Source organism: Phacochoerus africanus, chromosome 6 (assembly GCF_016906955.1).
Source record: "Phacochoerus africanus isolate WHEZ1 chromosome 6, ROS_Pafr_v1, whole genome shotgun sequence".
Taxonomy (NCBI): Eukaryota; Metazoa; Chordata; class Mammalia; order Artiodactyla; family Suidae; genus Phacochoerus; species Phacochoerus africanus.
In genome coordinates, this window is record NC_062549.1 from 110,884,620 (window position 1) to 110,903,800 (window position 19,181).

The 19,181-nt window shown below is 58.5% G+C and overlaps 1 protein-coding gene across 5 annotated transcripts; it reads right to left on the reverse strand.

Moving 5' to 3' along the window:
• Window positions 1–6,728: 6,728 nt before the first annotated feature.
• AMPD2 (adenosine monophosphate deaminase 2) lies at window positions 6,729–18,284 on the reverse strand. 5 transcript variants are annotated; one of them, XM_047785097.1, is made up of 18 exons: window positions 17,841–18,284; window positions 12,930–13,060; window positions 12,587–12,717; window positions 12,062–12,130; window positions 11,866–11,974; window positions 11,477–11,663; window positions 11,103–11,244; window positions 10,902–10,991; window positions 10,532–10,661; window positions 10,191–10,385; window positions 9,971–10,102; window positions 9,610–9,773; window positions 9,265–9,391; window positions 9,014–9,177; window positions 8,669–8,789; window positions 8,219–8,392; window positions 7,927–8,037; window positions 6,729–7,808 (listed from the first exon to the last, which is right to left on the reverse strand). In XM_047785097.1, the coding sequence occupies exons 1-18, from the start codon at window positions 17,848–17,850 to the stop codon at window positions 7,599–7,601; spliced, it is 2,397 nt and encodes a 798-aa protein (XP_047641053.1). In that variant the 5' UTR covers window positions 17,851–18,284; the 3' UTR covers window positions 6,729–7,598. The 5 variants fall into 5 exon arrangements, with proteins under 5 accessions (XP_047641053.1, XP_047641051.1, XP_047641050.1 ...); XM_047785095.1 differs by lacking the exon at window positions 17,841–18,284 and adding an exon at window positions 16,880–17,799; XM_047785094.1 differs by lacking the exon at window positions 17,841–18,284 and adding an exon at window positions 14,229–16,648.
• Between the last annotated feature and the right edge of the window lie 897 nt (window positions 18,285–19,181).

A 19,181-nucleotide genomic window follows, 5' to 3' on the forward strand; every position in this document is an offset into this window, starting at 1 on the left:
GAAGGAGGCCCAGGGCCAACAGAGGCTGTTCAAAACCCCAGTTCCATCTCACTGCTCAACAAGCCACTGCTGACCGCCTTTTGAAAAAGTCCTCTGCTTGGTGTTTTGATCGCCTATTATAAGTTGGTGAGGGAGTTCCCATTGTGGCTCAGTGGAAACAAACCTGACTGGTATCCATGAGGATGCGGGTTCAATCCCTGGCCTTGCTTAATGGGTTAAGGATCCGGCATTGCTGTGAGCTGTGGTGTAGACCCTGCAGCTACAGCTCCAATTAGACCCCCAGCCCGGAATTTCCATGTGCCGCAGATGCGGCCCTAGGAAGACTAATAATAATAATAATAATAATAATAATAATAATAATAATAATAAGCTGGAGAGGACTTGCCTGGTCTGTGGCACGTCTCCTGTGAGCCGGATCAGAGGGAGTCAGGTCCTGTGCACTGGTCATCTTCAGATGCTGCGACAGATCGAGGGCCCTGCTGCTCCCCTCCCCCTTCCTCTGCCCCCCGCCCCCCAGCACATGCCTCTCACCCAGCAAATATCTTTGCTGATTCTGGGGCATGAACAAAAAGCAGCAGCAGGAATCAGCCTCCGTGGCCTGCTGGGAAGAAGGAGGGGTGGGCAGCCAGAGAGGCGGTGAGGAAGCACGAAGGGCATTCAGGTTTCCCAAGTTTCACGTGTGCACTGAGGGTTTTTTGTGTGCCCATCCCTCTGCAAAGAGCTTTCTATATGGTCCTGAGTGTCCGCAACAAACCAGTGCAGGAGACCTCGGTGGCCCCCTTGTATAGATCAGAGAACTGAGGCACAGAGTTAATGGCCAAGATCGCAGCTAACGAAGTGAAAATCTGTATCATGAAACAGTGATTTTAACCCAGGAATCACCAAGTCAGATACCTCCCAGCAAGGTCTGGATTGGGCAGGTGAGAGGCATCAGAGAGGGGTGGGGCTTGTGGCCAATTGGAGTACATCCCTGACTCAGGGCTCTCACATGCTCAGTCTTTTATCAGGCTGTGCCAGCCACACCACCACAGCCAGTTCTGCCACACCTGTCTTATCCACTGGCCTCTCCACAAAAGCTCCTCTCTTTCCCTGCTGCCACCACCCAGGTCCTCATAGTTGGGTGCTACAGAGCCTCCTCCACAGCCTTTGTGCCTCTAGCCTTACCCATGCTGCTCCGTCTGCTCTCCAGGGCCAGGCACTGTCCCTTCTCTGAGCACCCAATCCTACAGAGACTCACCTCACCTAACATGCAGCACTCACTAGCCCACCCCAGGGACCATCCCAGGGTAGGAGGAAGAAGGACTTTGCAACTAAACGGTTCTAGGTTTAAATCCCAGCTCTGCCATTTGCCAGCCGAGTCACCTCGGATAAGTTACTTAACTTCTCTGACCCTCAAATGTCTCTCTCAAGAGAGCTGGCGGGGGGGGGTGGTCTCGCATCCTGATGAGAGCTAGCATGCAGAGTCCTTAGGCCCATGAAATATACTGACACTTGTAAAGTGCTCAGCCCAGTGCCAGGCGCCCAGGAGCTATTTGCCCCATATGGAAAATGCAGGCTGAGAATAGACTCACCTCTGAGCCTGGGAAGGGGGTGGGGGGACTTGCCTAGCTAATGAGTGGAACACTCAGGTTTCAAATCCAAGTCAGTTTCTTGTGTACAAAAGGGAAACAGGGAGTTCCCACCATGGCTCAGTGAAAACAAATCTGACTAGCATCCGTGAGGACTCAGGTTCCATCCCTGGCCTCACTCAGTGGGGTAAGGATCCTGCATTGTGGTGATCTGTGGTATAAGTCACAGACGCGGCTAGGATCTGGCATTGCTGTGGCTGTGGTTCAGGCCTCAGCTGCAGCTTTGATTCGACCACTAGCCTGAGAACCTCCATATGCCGCAAGTACAAAAAAAAAAAAGGAAAAGAAAAAACAAAAGGGAGATGAACTCCAGACACCACGTGGTCCTACCAGATGTAGAGAAGATGCCTGTGATGGGGTGGATGCTTTGCATCTGCCCAGCCTCCTTGGGGAGGTAGGAGGGGAAAGGGGGCGGGGCTAGATCTGAGCTGAGCCAATCCAGGATCCCCGCCCAGAGCAGGCCTGCGGGCCAGGGCGCCTCAGCCCGTCCAGGACCCTGGATCTGATTCTTGGACGTAATAAATGTTAAAACTGCACCCACAATCCCTCACTAACTATAAGCCTTCGTTGCTTGAAATGTAATTTTTCTTTTTTTTTTTTGTCTTTTTGTCTTTTTGCCATTTCTTGGGCCACTCTCGCGGCATATGGAGGTTCCCAGGCTAGGGGTAGAATTGGAGCTGTGGCCGCCGGCCTACACCAGAGCCACAGCAACGCAGGATCCAGCTGCGTCTGCGACCTACACCACAGGTCATGACAACGCCGGATCCTTAACCCACTGAGCAAGGCCAGGGATCGAACCTGCAACCTCATGGTTCCTAGTTGGATTCATTAACCACTGAGCCACGACCGGGAACTCCATTGAAATGTAAAAGGACTTTTAATGAATTTGCTTTTGAAATTACTTGACTATAATTCATTCAATTTACTATTGGCTATGATTTCGCTTCAATCATCCTACATATTCTGGAACTCTTGCCAAAAATCCAATTTACAAATTGTTTTCAAATATAATGACATTTGTCTGGATACCAAACTTAACAAATATTAAAGTTGATGTGTTACTTTCTGAAGGCACTTAGTTAAACAGTTCTCGATTTGGACATTGTATTTTCATATTTTCCATCCCCAAAGTTTTTCAAGTCTCCGGCATCTCCTGGGCCTTTGCAAGGCTGCCCTGGCCCCTGGCTAGGACAAGGTTGCTCACTGAAGCCAGGACCCTGGCTCCTCCCCATCTCCAGACATGCAGGTCACCCCTGCAGGTCCAGCTGCAAGAGCACCCACCCTAGATGGCCCAGGGCATCCTAACTGGGGCAACTTTATCCTCAGTTTGCAAACAAAATGACTTGTTAAATGTTGGATTTGTCAAAGGTGTGATTTAATGCTTAAACCTTTATTGGAATTTCCCATCAATTTCATTTCATTTATGAATGAGGCAATGCTTTGCGGGGTGAATGTTCCGAAGGAGGGTTTGGAAATTAGGATCACTGTCAGCCAGCTGCTGCACACCCCCCCCCCCACCCCATCCCCTCAAGTCCCCCAGCACAGGGCACCTAGAGGTGAAGCAGGGCAGGGCAGGGTATGATGTGGCCTGGCACAGCCCGCAGTGGCACCCAGGCACAAGGTTTTGTGACTGATGAGAAACAGCCCCCTGGGTGTAGAATTCATCAGGGGCCAGCCCCACAGGGCAGACTGGCCAAGGCAAGTTGATTTGCCTCTTTCATTACACTCTCTTTGGGGCCTCTCAGAGCAGACCAGTTTTTTGTTTGTAGGGGAAGCGGGGGGTTGTTTGTTTGTCTTGATCTTTAGGGCTGCACCCATGGCATATGGAAGTTCCCGGGCAGGGTCAAATCAGAGCTGCAGCTGCCGGCCTACACCAGAGCCACAGCCACAGCCACAGGATCCTTTACCCGCTGAGCGAGGCCGGGGATCAAACCCACATCCTTATGGATACTAGTCAGGATTGGTAACCCCCTGAGCCACAACAGGAACACCCAGAACAGACCAGTTTTTTAAATGCCTTCTGCCACCCACTGGCACGCTACTCCCTTCTCCACGCAAGACGTGGAAGCCCTGGATCCCAACCCTGAAGGGAGGAGCCAGAGGAAGGAAGACACAGCATCTTCACAAAGACGCCCCCACACACCTCCCAGGCAGGTCATGGGGAGGGGGGCACGATTCCAAGAAAGAGAAGGAGGTAGAAGGAGTACGTGGGAGGAGGGGGCAGGGAGAGGACAAGACTTGAACTCCAGTTAACACCCTTGGATTCATTCTATTAAGATGCAGTAAATGTATAAATATACATGATTTGGGACCTGGTCATTTCTCTCTTGGGCATCTGGACTAGGAACAATCTCTAAAGCCTCTATATGCAAAGATAATAACATCTAATATTTACTGAGCAGTTAGTGCTTTATATCCAGAGACTGGATGGACTGAAGGAATCCAAAATCAGCCCATAAGGAAAGTGCTATTAACATCCCTGTGAAATCGCTGAAGAATTGGGGGCACAGAAAGAGAAAGCACCTGCCCAAGGGCACATGGCCAGCAAGCAGTAGGACCAAAAGGCAAACCCTGGTGGTCTGGCTCCAGAGCAAACTCCGGTGGCCATGACATTAGGCGGTGGTTAACTTTTTTTTTTTGTCTTTTTAGGGCCACATCCACAGTATATGAAGGTTCCCAGGCTAGGGGTTGAATCAGAGCTGTCGCCACCGGCTTACACCACAGCCACAGCAATGCAGGATCCGAGCTGCATCTGTGATCTACACCCCAGCTCACGGCAACACTGGATCCTTAACCCACTGAGCGAGACCAGAGATCAAACCTGTGTCAACATGGATAGTAGTTGGGTTCGTTAACCACTGGGCCACGACAGAAACTCCCAGGCCGTGGATATTCTTAACAGAAAAGAGCCGTGATGGTAAAGGACTGAGGCTTGCCATGGGAGAGTGTACAGTAACTGAAACGTATAATGAATGTTTTAATTAAGTGTGCAAAGATGTTAAACATTGACAAAATACAAAATTATATATGTATGACCTCAACTCAAAATGCTTTTTTAAAAAATTAAAAGAATATATGCAAACTTAAAATATATTTTAAACATGCACTATCTCAGATAAAAATGTTGAAAAAAATAAGTGTATCTCAGACATACAGAAGTTGATTTGTTGAAACTGGTGGATTATGAGTGGGCTTTTTTCTTCTTCCCATTTTTCCATATTTTCCAAATTTCTTTAATGAAAGTTATTCTTTTCAGCGAAGGGAAAGTATTAAGGCCTGTTTTAAAATTATTCACTCTCAATAGGTGTTTAAAAGAGAAACTTCTGAGAAATTAAAATGCCAGAAGCAAGTTGTTTTAAGTCATAGTAGTGAGGGGAGTTCCTTTTGTGGCTCAGCGGTTAACAAACCCGACTAGGACCCATGAGGATGCGGGTTCGATCCCCGACCTCGGACAGTGGGTTAAGGACCCAGTGTTGCCGTGAGCTGTGGTGCAGGTAGCAGATGCGGCTTGGATTCTGAGTGGCTGTGGCTGTGGTGTATTCAACCCCTAGCTTGGGAACGTCCATATGGCACAGGTAAAGCCCTAGAACACACACACACACACATAGTAATGGGATAGTAGTGAGGTTGCTAAGAAACTCTTTAAATTGGTAATATTCTTACTGCTGGGCCTCCCCACACTAAGAATATGTAGGGATGAGAAAATGGGTTGAGTGATTCTATTATATGACAAATTCAATGAGTTAATATGAAGTCTTTGCTGTGTTAAGTGCTGGCAAACACGACAGATAGTTCTTACCTTCAGGAACCTTCTAGAAAGATTTCCCAATCCCGCTTGTCTTACAAATGAAGACATGGCATGTTTTTATTAAACATGTCTCCTTGAAAGCAAGTTCCCTTCAGCCTTTGACGCCTCCTCCCGTGGGCAGATCCTGGCTGGCATGAGGTGGGGGCCCTGGATGCCCAGCCCCCATGGCTCCAGCCCAGGTCCTGCCACCAGCCAACTGCACCTCCCGAGCCTATTTCCCCAAGCAGAAGTCAGCCAGACTTGTACAACCTCTTGCTCATCATCCAGCTCTAACACTGCTCTTCACTCTGTAAGTGGCTAGAACAAACTGGCTAGAGACGCCTGCTGGGGACGGAAGGACCCCGAGTCTCGGCCAGGAGTGAGCCTGGCTAGCGGCCCTCAGGAGGCAGCAGCCTGAGGGGAGCGTCTGCCCAGAGGTGCTGGGCGAGGAGCAGAAGCGCTGTGCGGTCTGGGGAGGCGGGCTGGGGCAGAACGAGCTGACCAGGCCTCCCCCTCCCTCCGCAGCCCTCACTTCCACAGGCTCGTGCTGTTCTACAGCTAATTGCTTCTGAAGCGGCCAGCCTGTCCTTCTCGCTCCTCGGCAGCAGTGGCAGTGGAAGCAACAAATGGCCCACCCAAGACCCTGGACGGCACAGGGCACAGTCCACTCTCCTCCTTCACACAGGCGACAGATTCCAGCAACCTCTGTGCCCAAAAAGGTGCTCATGAAAGCATGTATTCAACATGGGACTCAGCCAAGGTGGTTGACTGAGCCTGGATTCAGAAGGCGCAGGCTTGCTCCAACACTTTGGAAGAGAATCTGGCAGGAGCTTGCAGATTTCCACACCATGCCTCCCACCGACTGAATCACAATCTCTGCGAGTAAGACCTGGAAATGCCGCTTTAAACAAGCTCCCCAGAAGAGCCCCATGTCCTGAGCGTGACACCTCAGGTCTGCTTGTAAGTGCACACCCCACATCTACCAGGGGGCCCTAAGAGGCTGGGAAGCGAGGAGGAAGGAGAAGAGGGGGTACTGATCCCCAAACTGATGTGACAGGGATGTGCCCAGACCTGGGGCTGAGTGTCCGCCTCAGAGGCGGCCGGCTGGAGGAGGGCCTGGGCAGCAGACAAGGCTCGGAGTGGGGGGCTCTCCTCCCACCCCACCTCCTGTGTCCACTCCCACATGCACACTCGGCCGAGCCCAGTTACTCTCCTAGGAATTGCTCACCCTCCATCCACGACGCTCTTGGACCTGACTTTGGCCACCGTCCACCATGGCTCTCCCCCTTCCAACGGAGACCCCACCCGCCTCATTACTTAAATAATCTTTATTTCTCATGCACTAGGAAAGACAGGATTGTATGAAACACTGCATTTCACAGCAAAGGCCTCGGTCCAGAACTCAACACAGGGGACCAGGTGGGATCCAGATCTGGTCAAAACTCTGGGGACCACAGTGGGGAGACTACCCCCAGGGCTGGTGGCCGATCCAGGACCCTCCAGCTACAGTGGCCCCAGACACAGCACAGGGTGGCTGCCCCTCCCACAGAGGCACAAGAAGAGGACACCAGAGGAGCATGTGAACCAGAGAAAGGACGGAGAAAGCTGCTGGGCAGTGACCTGGTGGAGGTGGTGGTCCCGCAACTCCAGGGCTCGAGTCCAGGCAGCCGGAGCTGTGACTCAGCCAGCTCTACCCACCCCCGGGGCTGCTGGAGCGCCACAGACCCCTGCAGCCCGTGCCCACTACACACGCGTACTGGCCACACTCAGCTGCCCCTGAGTCACATAAACAAGACAGGGGCCTACACTTGAGCTCCAGCCAGAGCTTGGACTTGCCTGAGCAGGACCCCAAGGCCTAGAGGGACCAGCCCCCCCACAACCATCCTGAGCTCTTGTGGACACGGAAATGCCTACAGAACAGCCAGGCTTCAGAGCATCCTGGGACAGGGCCATTGGCAGGGCGGCCCTCACACCAGGGCCGTCAGGTGCCACCTGAGCCAAGACAAGGGCAAAGTGGATTGTGGGTACCACTTTCCCTGTGGTGGTACAGGGACAGGGACAGGCAGACATGCAGGGCAGAACGAAGATGAATGGACACATGCAGAGACCACACAGGGTGGGAGGGGTCTGCGGACAGAACATGGTCAAGGTGCTGAGATGTGGGGGCGCTGCGAGGGCTGGGCTCACTGCGGCCCTGGGCTCATGGTGAGGCCCGCCTCCTCCGGGATGGTCTCCAGCATCTCGCTCTGCACGGCCTGCGTGATGAGCGCCAGCTCCTGGCACAGGGTCTCATGACGGTAGCCCACGCGGATGTCGGGCACGTTGGTGCGGCGGATGTCGTTGCCCTCGGGGCCCTCCTTGGTATAGTTGGGTCCCAGCCAGTGGCTCTTCACCTGTGAGGGCGGGATAACGGGCAGGGCTGCAGCCATCTCTGGGACCCTGCGGCCAGGACCCTGCAGCTTCTCAAATGCAGAGCAGGGGAGGCGAGGGGATGCTGAGGGGGTGCGGTACCTTGTGGGAGAAGCCGCTCATGAGCACACTATTGCGTGCCAACTCGCACATGTCGCAGGAGCTGAGCTTCCACACCTGGGTGGCGATGCTGTACTCTTCCATCAGCGGCTCCTGCGTGGGCCAAGCTCCTTCAGACAAGTATGCCTGGCCTGCCACCCGCCCTGCCACCGGCCCCTCCAGGGGACTCGCCACAAGGTATGCGGCACTCCACCAGCAGAGGGCAGCACCAGCCCTGAGATCCCCTGTCCAGGTGGCCTCTGGGTCCCAAGACAACTGGCCGCCGGGTGCTGACCTTGGTGAAGTGGAACTGCAGGGGATCGTCGGTGGACAGCGAAACCATGAGGCCGCGGGACAGGTACTCGGGTAGCGGGTTCCGGTGGTAGCTGAGGAAGAGGCTGTTGTTGCTGAGTGGGGACATGGCGATGCCGATCTGGGCCAGGTAATACAGGTACTGCAGGACTGGGGCCTGGGTGGCAACAGGGAGGCTGCGTCCACCAGGTGGCCTCAAGGCTGGGGAGGATACCTGGCTCTGGAGGGTTCAGGCCACAGTGGGAGGCAGGGGGCAGTCCGGGCTCGGCCTGGGGGTTACAGTCAGAATCCATGCTGGGGCATCGGTGTAGAGGCTGGGGTTTCGGTGTGGAGGCTGGGGTGTGGAGGGGGTCCCAGCAGGGCTGGGTGAGGAGGATCAGCTGCTGCAGAGGCCCAAGGTGCAGGGAGGGGAGGCCGGGGAGCAGAGCCTGACCTTGCGCAGAAGCAGCCCGTGTGAGATGTTCTCAGCCAGCATAAAGGCCGACACCAGGTGGTGGATGGGCCCGGCCTCCCCGCAGTGTGGCCGCAGCACAAACGTGTGGAAGCCCCTCTGCCTGGGGGACAGGAAGACAGCGTCGGGTCCCGAGCTTGGCTCCTGAGCCCCCACCCGGTGACCGTGGGCGCCCAGCACCAGGGGGCAAGGTGGGTTCTTGGCTGCGAGGGGTGAGCCCCAGAGCCCCAAGGGCAGAGAAAGAACTCAGCGGGCCAGAGCAAGGCCCGCAGGGCGAGAAGCGGCAGGGCAGGCAGGGCAGGCCCCAGGGGAGCCAGGAGCAGGCACCTGCGCAGGTGGTTGAGCACGGCCATGTTGGCGAAGGTGTAGTACAGGTAGTAGGCGTAGGGTGGGTTGTCCTCCTCCACCCAAGCCTCCGGGAGGGGGCTCTCCAGGTTGAAGACGTGGTTCTCGGGCTTGGACTCATCATCCACGCTGTCGAAGCCATCCACCTGGCACAGGACCCTGGGGTTAGGCCCAGAGCTGCAGCCAGGCCGAGGCCCTGTCCTCCCCCGCCTGGCCCTGGGCCACCCCCTCACGTGCTCCAAGAAGAGGTGCAGCTCTGGGTGGCTGGCAGGGTGGATGGTGGCCTCGAACAGCGGCAGGAAGATGTTCTCCAGCATCTCCTGGAAGTTGGCCAACTGGCCCTTGGTACGGTACACGTCACTGCAAGTAAGGCGTATGCACACGCATGTGTGCAGGTCAAGGCCAGGGTCCCAGCGGCACACCCGAACCTCCAGGCTGGGTGGGCTGGGCCGCACAGACCCTGAGCTCCGAGGGCTGGGCTGGGACGGGGGAGGGCCGGAGGGCAGGAGGGCAGGAGGCAGGCCCTGGCCCCTTGAACTCTGCCCCCCACGTTCCCTCCCCCTCCAAGGGACACTCACAAGAGGCGGGGCACCTGCACGAGCCAGCGCACGTTGGGCGAGTGTACGCGGTGCACGACGGCCCAGCGCGCCAGCTTGTCCCACTCGTCCCGCGAGCGCCCGTAGATGGACAGCCGCAGCTCGGCGTTCTGGTATTTGCTCTCCTCCAGGTCTGACATCACCTCCTGAGCAAACGGCCCGGGCGACTGTCACCCTCAGGCTTCTCAGCCGCCCTGGTCTTCCCACCCACCAGGTGTGCTCCGTCGGACCCCTTGGCGCCCCTCACCCGCCCTCCGCACTCCCCGGTGCAAGCCCCCAGCCACCCAGGCTGTGGCTCGGGCAGGGACGGTGGTCCCAGGCGGCCGCGGCCCCGCCCCCTCACCTTGATGATGTGAGCGAAGTACTTCCCAGAAACCCGGTTGTCGGTCTTGATGAAGATCTCTCGGAGGACAGACTCCCCGATAGGGTTGTATTTGGCATTGAACTTGTCAAAGCGGTGGAAGGTGTTCCTGTCCTGGGGGAGACCGGCAGGCCCAGGTCACCCCGACCCCCGGCCCGCGCACTGGCCCAGCCCCCTCACGCCCTGCGCCACGGGGACGGACCGCATGCACGTCGAGCGTGTCCACGCTCAGGTCGTAGGCAGTGAGATTCAAGCTCTCGAAGACCTCCCGCAGCGTCTGCTCGCGACCCTGCTCCACGTGCACGATCTCCTCCAGGTGCCGCTTCATCGCCCGTTTGATGAAGCGCAGCAGATGCTTCTGGTTCATGCAGGACGAGGCGTGGATGTGCGTGTCCACCTGGGAAGGAAGGGGGCTGCTGAGACCGTGGGAAGCCAGGTGGCGGGATGGGCGAGGATGCGCCAAAGTGGATGCTGGGTGGTGGCCTGGCTCCTGGGGGGAGGGCAGGCGGAGGTGCAGGGCCGGGCCGCGGGGCGAGGGCCAACCTTGCGGATATTGTAGAAATCTCGGTGTGGCACCTTCTTCTGGGCGGCCAGCTCCTTCATCTCATTGAGCAGCACGTGCATCTGGAACTTGGAGCTCAGGTACTGCAGCCGGCGGTAACAGAACGACTTTCTGGGCAAGAGGAGAACCAGGTGGGGGCTCAGGCCTGCAAGAGGCGCCAGGTGACAGAGCAGAAGGAGGAAGCAGGAGGGTGCAGGATTGAGGCTGCCAAGGGGGCACCAGATGACAGGAACATCTAGGACTTGGTGCCTATGAAAGGGCGAGACACCAACAGGTGTCTGGAGCAGGGTTGGGGCTGGAAGAATCTGGGCTGGAAGGGGAGCCAAGTGTCTGGGACGGGCATGGACTCACATGGGGCCATTGATAATCAGAGCCATCAGCACATTGACATCTGCCACAAATTCCTGCAGGTCGGGGTATGGCAGCTCCACCTCCAAGCAACTGGTGTGTGGGAAGAGCTTGAGTGAGGAGGGCAAGCCAAGCCCTATGTGCCCTGCCAAGCCGAAGCAGCCCCCTGCCACTCCCCACAAGCACACCCCACACCCCTCTTACTGCTCATCAGGTTCCCTGCGGGTGTAGACGTGAACCACACCCCGCACCATACGCAGACCCAAGCCCAGGTCCCCCGGCATCGTGCTTGGCTCACAGTGCTCATACGGGTGCTGCTCCAGGGCAGGGGGGTGCACCGGAGCGTCTGCAGGGGTGAAGAGGGTGGACTCGGGACTGGTGCTCTTCCAGGCCACCTGCTGCCCGACCAAGAGGCCCCAGCAGGACAGCTCCGGCCCCCGCCTCCCCCCACCGCACACCAAGAGGCTGGAAATAGTCTGGAGTGGGAAGAAGCCAGCAGGCTGAGGTTCCCGGGCCCCAAGCTCAGGGAGCCTGGGGTAGCAGGCCACGTGGAGGAGGGCAGGGATGGGGGGTCCCACCAGCGGACACAGGGGTGTCGGGGCCCTGCTCGTAGGTCCGTGTCTCCAGTGGCTTCTCGGCCAGCTGCTGCAGGTACCGGCGGGTGGTGGGGCAGAAGCTCTGCAGGGCCAAGGCCATGTACTTCTCCCGGATGAAAAGCGCCCGCACCACACTTTTGGCGGCGTCCAGCAGGTCTGTGAACGGCACCTGGACACAGGGACACGGGACCGCTGTCCTCAGGCTCAGCTCCAGACCCAGCTCGATCTCGCCTCCTCCCTGAGGCCTTGACCCCAGAGACACTCAGACCATTCTGTTTGCGCCAGACTCTGCCCTCCAGCTTCGGGGAAGAGAGACGTCTCCCCAGCCTCTATCCCCGGCTCCCCAGGACCCCGGGCCTGGGGACACTCACCCCGCACTTCTCCTCCCCGGAGATGCTGACACGCTGAAATTCCCGCTCCAGCACGTCACGCTCCCGCAGGCCGCGGTCACCCTGCCCCTCGCTCTGCTCTTTGTACAGCCTACAGGAGGCGGGCACGGGAAGGGGTTGGAGGCAGCAGCGGGACTGGCCCCAGCCCGCATCCCCCTCGCCTCTCCACCCTCCTCACTGGAGGTCCGAGTCACTGTCCGTCTTCAGGAAATCTTGCTTGGCCCGAAATAGGATGTCCGGCTCCAGCCTGGAGGTGAGCGGGTGGGCGAACAGTCAGGCAGGAGGCGAGACCCCCGCTCCCGGGTTCCTGCGCTGTACTAGGTGCTGTGCGGTAGGTGCTGCTCTTGCCCCACGCCAGAGATGAGAAAGCACAGCCAGAAGTTAAGCAACCTGTTCCCGGCCACACTGGTGGGTAGAAGAGGGAACCAGAAGCCAGCAGCCTGACTTCAAAGCCTGCGCGTCCCAGCACAGCTCTAGGCCGCCTCCCGGGGACCCCAGAGGGAGGGCTGGTTGCAAGAGAACAGAGATGGGTCTCTGTCTGAACGGACGCAGAGGGAGGCGGCAGACTACCCTGTGCCCTCCGCCAGCCCCAGCTGCCGCCACTCCCCGCATGACCTGCTGGCTATGTCCCCCCAACCCCATGTCCTCCTGGCTGTGTCCCCCCATCCCCAAGACCTGCCTGGCTCTGACGCTGGGGGCTTACTTGACATCCTGGCTGATCTGCCGCTCCAGGCGCTGCCGCCGCTCCTCCAGCTGCTCAATGGGACTCTCCTCGGGGAACTCGTAGGGGGCGCTTCGGAGCTCACTCTCCGCCAGGGAGCGGCTGAACAACTCCTGGTGGGAGGGAAGGAGAGGTCAGGGTGGCCTAGTCCTCAAGGTCTGGGGACGGGGTGAGGGCATAGAAGCTGGGAGTACCTGGGACAGGCTAGGGATCAGGGCAGAGCCAAGCGTGAAGTACGGGGACAGCTGGGGTGGAGGGGTGTGGAGCAGAGACGAGGAGTGAGGACAGTGGTGGGGGGTACGCAGGGTGCGGTGCCAGGCGATACCTCGGCGATCTCCTTGCATTTGCCATCCATAGACGTGCGCAGGTCGAGCGGGAAGTGCTTGAGGCAGGGGGCAGGGCCTGGCAGGGATCGGGCAGACTGCAGCGGGGGGGCCCCCAGCCCACCCCGGGCCTCTGTGGAGACAGTGATGCGGGGTCAAAGGGTAGAGGGCAAGACCTGGGTGCACTGGAAGCCCCGGAGAGAGGCCAGGGCCTGGAAAGTGGGCAGTGCCCCCCTCAGAGGCTGAGGAATGCACCTGCGTGTGGCCCTGGCCTGCAGTCTGGCACGGGGACCCCTCACTCACTCCAGGCTCAGGGGTGGGGTCCCAAGTGTGCCCCTTGATCGAGGGGATTCATTCACCCCAGAAATGAAAATCTGAATCCTGGACGAGGGGCTGCTCCATCAGGCCATGAGAGAACTTTCACATGAGTACCTGCTACAGGCAGCCACCCCCCACCCATGTCCAGCTGTACACACACACACACACACTCCAAGCGCGCATTAAGGACCTAGTGGCCACGCCAGCGATCCCCAGCCCACAGCTTCCAGGGCAGACAGCCCAGGATCAGACCTGCCTTGAGACCAGGAGATCCTCCTCTTGAGGACCAGGGCCTGGGCCTGGTCCCCTAGACCTTCAGAGCCTGGGGAAGCCACAGCTGCCACTCAGCTCTGACCTGGGAAGGGACCCGCCTTCATGGGAAGACAGGCAGTGGGAGACCTGGGTGGCGGCAGGAACCTGCCCTCTCCCCCAGGACCCCAGGGCTGCCAAGATGTGGCCTGGCCCCAGCCTGCCCCTCCTACTGCTGGCTACCCCTCCAAAGGGAGCTGCCACAAGCAGTGTGCGCCACTCAGAGGCCCCAGGATCCGGGCCGGAGGCCCTGGGGAGGGCCTGGGGAAGGGAGTGTCAGAAGCCAGAGGCCCCTCCATGGAGGCAGAATTCCTCAGCTGCCACCAGGAGGCCGGCACCAAAGGCCGCCTCGAAGCTGACAGTCTAGAGGGGCTGTCTGAGCTGCCAGCCCACCCCCAAAGGACCCTTCCTGAGCTCCCCAGTCCCACCCTCCCCAGCAGGAAGCTCTCCCAGCCAGTTCTGGGGGTCCCTCCCCCCAGCACCCTCCCTCCCCGTCTCCACCGTGGCTGAGTGACTGACCGGAGGCTCGACCCAGGTAGCGTGCCTTGAAGTCTCTGGGCCCACTTCCCCATACCCCAGAGCCCTGTCCCAGGGCTGAACACAGGGAAGAGGGGGTGCCTGCCCCAGATCCAAGACCTGGCCCCCACTCTCCCCGGGGCCTGCCTGGGCCCTACCTGCAGAGTCAGGCAGCACCAGCCAGCAGCCCTGTGCCCCTTGCCCGCCTGTTTGCTGAGTGGAGCTGCAGCCAGTCCCCCAGGACAGCTCAGGGGCCGGCACGGGCTGTACCAAGTGCAGCTGCATGTGGGGGAGACCCCGGGATGACGGCAAGCCGGGGGCTGGGAGAGCTCAGGGGAGCACAGGAATCCAAAGGGAAGGAGTTGGGAGATTAGAGGAACCCCTGGACTGAACAGAGCTTTAACCTCTACAGTGCCAGGGCCCAGCCCAAAGTGGGCCCCGAGGGGAAGGAGCAGGGCAGGCTGATACGGCCGGAAGGCTGGCAGGGAGGGGATAAGCCTCCTTACAGTGCAGCACCCGAGGGAACAGTGCCCTGGGCCCCACTGGCCAGAGTCAGAGGGCGAGCAGCCGTCCTCGCCACCACGCCAACAGCTCCCCACCAGCTGCCTCGGCCCAGTGGCCTCGTTTTGCTCACCACTCTCCTCTGGGCCCCCAAATATGGGGTCCCTTGGGAGAGACAGGGCCTCTGCTGGGGAAAGGAGCTGGCTGGCAGCTGGGCAAGAGGCTCAGTCCAGGAAGGGACCAGTTACAAGGCCTCCCTGAGGCCCGGAGGACTGGCTCATGGCCCCCTAGACCTCCCCTGTCCCGGTCTATCGCTGGGGACAAACTGCCCAGGAGAAGAGGTTTGGGAGAAGAGGGACTAGAATTTCAGTCTGACTCTGCTCCCAATTACTAGCAAGTCTCGACCTTCTGGAGCCTTCAAGTCTGCCTATAGAGGAGCGATAAGGGGGCTTGCCCTGCTTAGCCACAGCTGCAGTAAGGCACACAGAGATATGCCTCTGCAAGTGTTCTGGAAAACACCACGATCTGAACTCCTGGGACCCTCCGAACGCTTCCCACATACAGTCCCACCCACTGCTGGGGGACATTCTGAGGTCAACGTGGGTTAAGGCAATGAGCAGGCAGGGCGGTGTGAAGAGGAAGGCACTGGGAGGGTGGGGACGCTTCTTACTTGGAAGGGGCCAAAGCAGAGGGGATGGAAAGATGGGCTCCTGCTCTACGCTCGAAGAGTAAGACAGAGGCTGAGGTCCTTGCTCCCCCAAGAACCCTGACTCTACACAACTCCTCCCCACTTCCAATGCCCTCCGGAGAGGTGGGCCACAGACCCCCAGCCTTGGCCTGGATGGAGTCAAAGGCCCTCATCTCAACCGCCTCTCCCAGAGAATCACCATGGGCCTCCACAGAAATGCTGGGGGGACCAGGACAGGTTCCAGCAGGCAAAGCCACCCCCCCGGGCTGCCAGGCCACCGCGCAAGGCTGCCAGGGTTCACTGGAGGTGACAGACAGGCAGTAACCTCCACACTCTATGAGGTCAGGTCTGGAACACCCAGCTGGCTGCTGGTCGCTTCACCCAGGGTCTGTGCTACAGCAACACACACACACACACACACACACACATACACACACACACACACAGGGCATACTGACCAAGAGCCAGAGGGGACTACGTCCCATCCACTCCCACCAACTCCAAGATTCTGGCCAACCTGTCTACTCACTTGACCAAAGCCCCTTACTCACTGCCAAGGCTTTGGCCAGCAAGTATCAGATGTTCCCACCACATGACTGCTCAAAGGTATACAGCCCTAGCCCCCGGGGACACACCCTCTGGAGACACAGACCTGGGCACAGGGAACACAGCCCCCCGGCGCAGTACAGAACTCAGGCCAGCATCTGTAGTAGCATAAGAAAAACTGAAGGTAGGCGTATGAAAAATCAGGCTGTAAGTACAGACAGCTGCTGAGGGGGAACACAGGCTTGATCTGGTCACCAAAGTGGGGGTGTCTTCCCTCAGCCACAAGGTCTGGGGCAGCAGGTGGCAGGTAGCTAGCCCTTAGCAAGCACAGACCCAGGCAGCTGAGCCCTCAGGGAGACGGGCACAGCCATACCACACTGCCTGCTCCAAATAATGCGGAGATGCCTACTGGAGTGGGAGCCGAACCAAAGGGTACAGGATTACACGCAGGCAGGCAGTGGCCCCAGCCCAAGCCCCAACATGGGCCGGATCCAAGGACACCCCACACTTCTGAGGAAGCTCACAAGACAGACCAGGAATGAACAAACTGTGAACGATAGATACAGTTGGGCCCCCAGGCCCAGGATGCCTGGGGACGGTAAGTGGGTCCCAATGTCAGAGCCCCGGTAAGAGGATTTGAGATCTGGGATCCTGGAAAGAGGAACTAACCGCAGCAGGACAGCCTGAGCCTGCCTGGTAAAGACACAGCTGCCAGGAGTGTGGCCAGTCGGCCAACCAGTCAGTCCCACGCATCCCCCACTCCATTCACACACGCTCCACATGCAGTCTTAGCACATCCACACGCTGACACGTGTGCAAATACACCTCTTGCTGCACCCACACCCACACCCACTCCTCGTTACACAGGACAGCATCCCCGACATAGAAACCCAGCACCCTCCACCCCACCTCCCTCCCCACACCACCTTCCAAGCCCGCTGTCCTTGGGAACTGGGCAAGGGGCACCACCGCAGAGCGGGTGCAGGAGAAGTCCCCCTCCTCGGAGGACCAGTGGCCTGGGCAAGGGGGAGTGGGGCGGCAGAGCCAGCCCAAGGCCAGGAAGCACACACTCACCTGGCACTGCAGAGGAAACCTGCAGGCTGGCCCGCTTCTTAAAGGGATATTTGGCAGTGGGTTTGCCGGGGCCAGATGAATAGGATGCCATGGCTCCAGCCGCGGAGATGGCGGGGGGAGTCTGAGCCGCACCAGCTGGGCCTGGCTCTGCCACATCCAACCCCTTTCTCCGCCCCGCCCCCAGCGGGAGTGACTGATGCAGGAAGCAGAGGCCCCGCCAGCGGAAGAGGCCCTGGCCACGATTTCTGATGTTGTCTAGGCAACCTGGGGGGGGGGGGGGCCCTCCATCCCCTCCTCTCCTCAGTCCCCAGAGTGACAGAGTGACGTGACTGAGGATAGCTGGGCCTGCGGAGTGGAGGTGAGGCAACGAGATGGGGCAGGGCCAGCCCTAGCACTCCACCAACCCCATCCGAGCCCTTGTCCCTTGCCAGGGCTCTGGAGCAAAAGAGTCAAAGTCCAGGCTAACTGGTCCAGCCAGCCTGGGAGAAAAAAATAATGATAAAGAGAGGTCCCCAAGCTCAGAACACTTTCTGAGCAGGCGGACTCTATGAAGACCCAGCCCCTCTGGGAGCAGAGTCCTCTCATATCCTCTGACACACACACACACACACACACCCCACCCGGCCGCAGGGCCAGCCCACCTCTGGGAGGATGAGGTCGAACTGAGAATCCCAGCCCAGCAGGGAGGAGCCTGTCTTAGGAAAATTCCACTGTCCAGCAGAAGCTACCCTGTAGGAAGGCAGGGAGGCTGCGAAGCAAGGGCTTCTGGGGGTCTGGTAAAGAGACCCCAGCCGCTTCTGACTTTCCCTTCTGTCTTTCCACGCTCAGGCTCTGCTGTCCAGGCCCTCCCCCAGGAGAAGCTGGCTGCCTCCCCTAGGTCTGCATGTTGTGCCCACCCTCTTGTCACTCTGACCACTGCTCTTCTCTGTCCCAGAGACCCTGCCCCCCACACCCCACTCACCTGAGGCCATGCTGCTCGAGCCCTGTTAGGTACCGGGGAGTCTGCTCGCCAGGGTCTACACCGCCGGGAAGCCGGGTGGCGAGGGAAGGGAAGAGGGCTGGGGTCCAGACCCCGCCAAGTCGCTCTAAGGACCCCTGCCCTGGCACTAAGATTGAAGGAGTAAAGCAGTCCTTCAAAATTGCCGGCAGGTGGGAGGCAGATCCCCGCCGACCCGGGCCGCGGCACCGGCCTTAGAGACCCCGGAGTCCCACTCCCGGGCCCCGCACTCGAGAGGCAGGCAGGCCACGTGCTCCCCAGAGAGCGGGACCCGGAACTCCTCTGGGTTTCTCTCCACACTTTCTGGGTATGCGGGGTCAGACTCCGGTAGCTGCACTGTGGGGGAGTCACGCAACAAGTGTGACCCCACCGAAACCTCGCCAGCGCCGGCGCGCGTCTCTGCGGCCCCGCCGGGTCCGTGGCCCCGCCCCTTTCCGACCCGCCCCCGCCAGCCGGCCCCACCCCCTCCTTTTTCCTCTTCCCGGAGCCACGTGGGCAGCAGCCACTCGGCATCGGCCCGGCAGCGTCTTGGGCAAGTTCTGTGCGTCAGCTTCCTCACCAGTAAAATCAGATGGAGTAATCGCGGTGCCTCACTCAAAAGGGTTATTGTGAGGATTAAACGTTAAAACACCTTTGCACGGTGCCTGGCACAAAGCCAGAGCCCAATAAAAGATAGCTCTTATTATTGTTCTGGGATTCTCTTTTAGCAGAGGCCCTAGCCGGCGTTCTTAATCTAGGTCGTCTGTTTTCTTACACAGGCAGGCGTAGCTAGGCAGGGTGTGCCCTGCAATTCTGGCTCCCTTTCCCACATTTATTTCTATATTTATTGGTCGAGAGCGTAGGTTCTGTAGCCAGAATGCCTGGGTTCAATTCCAGACTCCTTCCTGACTGCCGCTGGGATGTTATTAACTTCTCTGTGCTTTCATTTTCTCTGAAAGAAGAGTGTGAGAGACCCTGCTTTAGATGGTTGTTTTTAGGATAAATGAATAGAAGTGAAGTGCTTAGAACAGTGCTTGGCTTGTAATTACCACTAAGTTAATGATAGTTATCATGGATCTGTCCTTGGCCTTGGTCCCCTGTTGCCACTCTCACGGTTCTTTCACCTTGCAGCCGGTAAAGAACTGCAGATACCCAGCCAACCAGCACCCCTACTCACAAGTGGCAGAGGATCCTACCTAAAGGAAAGCTGGGGGCCAGTGGGGCGGCGGCTGCGGCAGGGAGAAGGCCTGATAAGGTCCCTGGACATAATTAAGCATATTAGCAGCAGTTTCTCTTTTCCTGATCTCTTTGCCTCGTGGGAGCCCT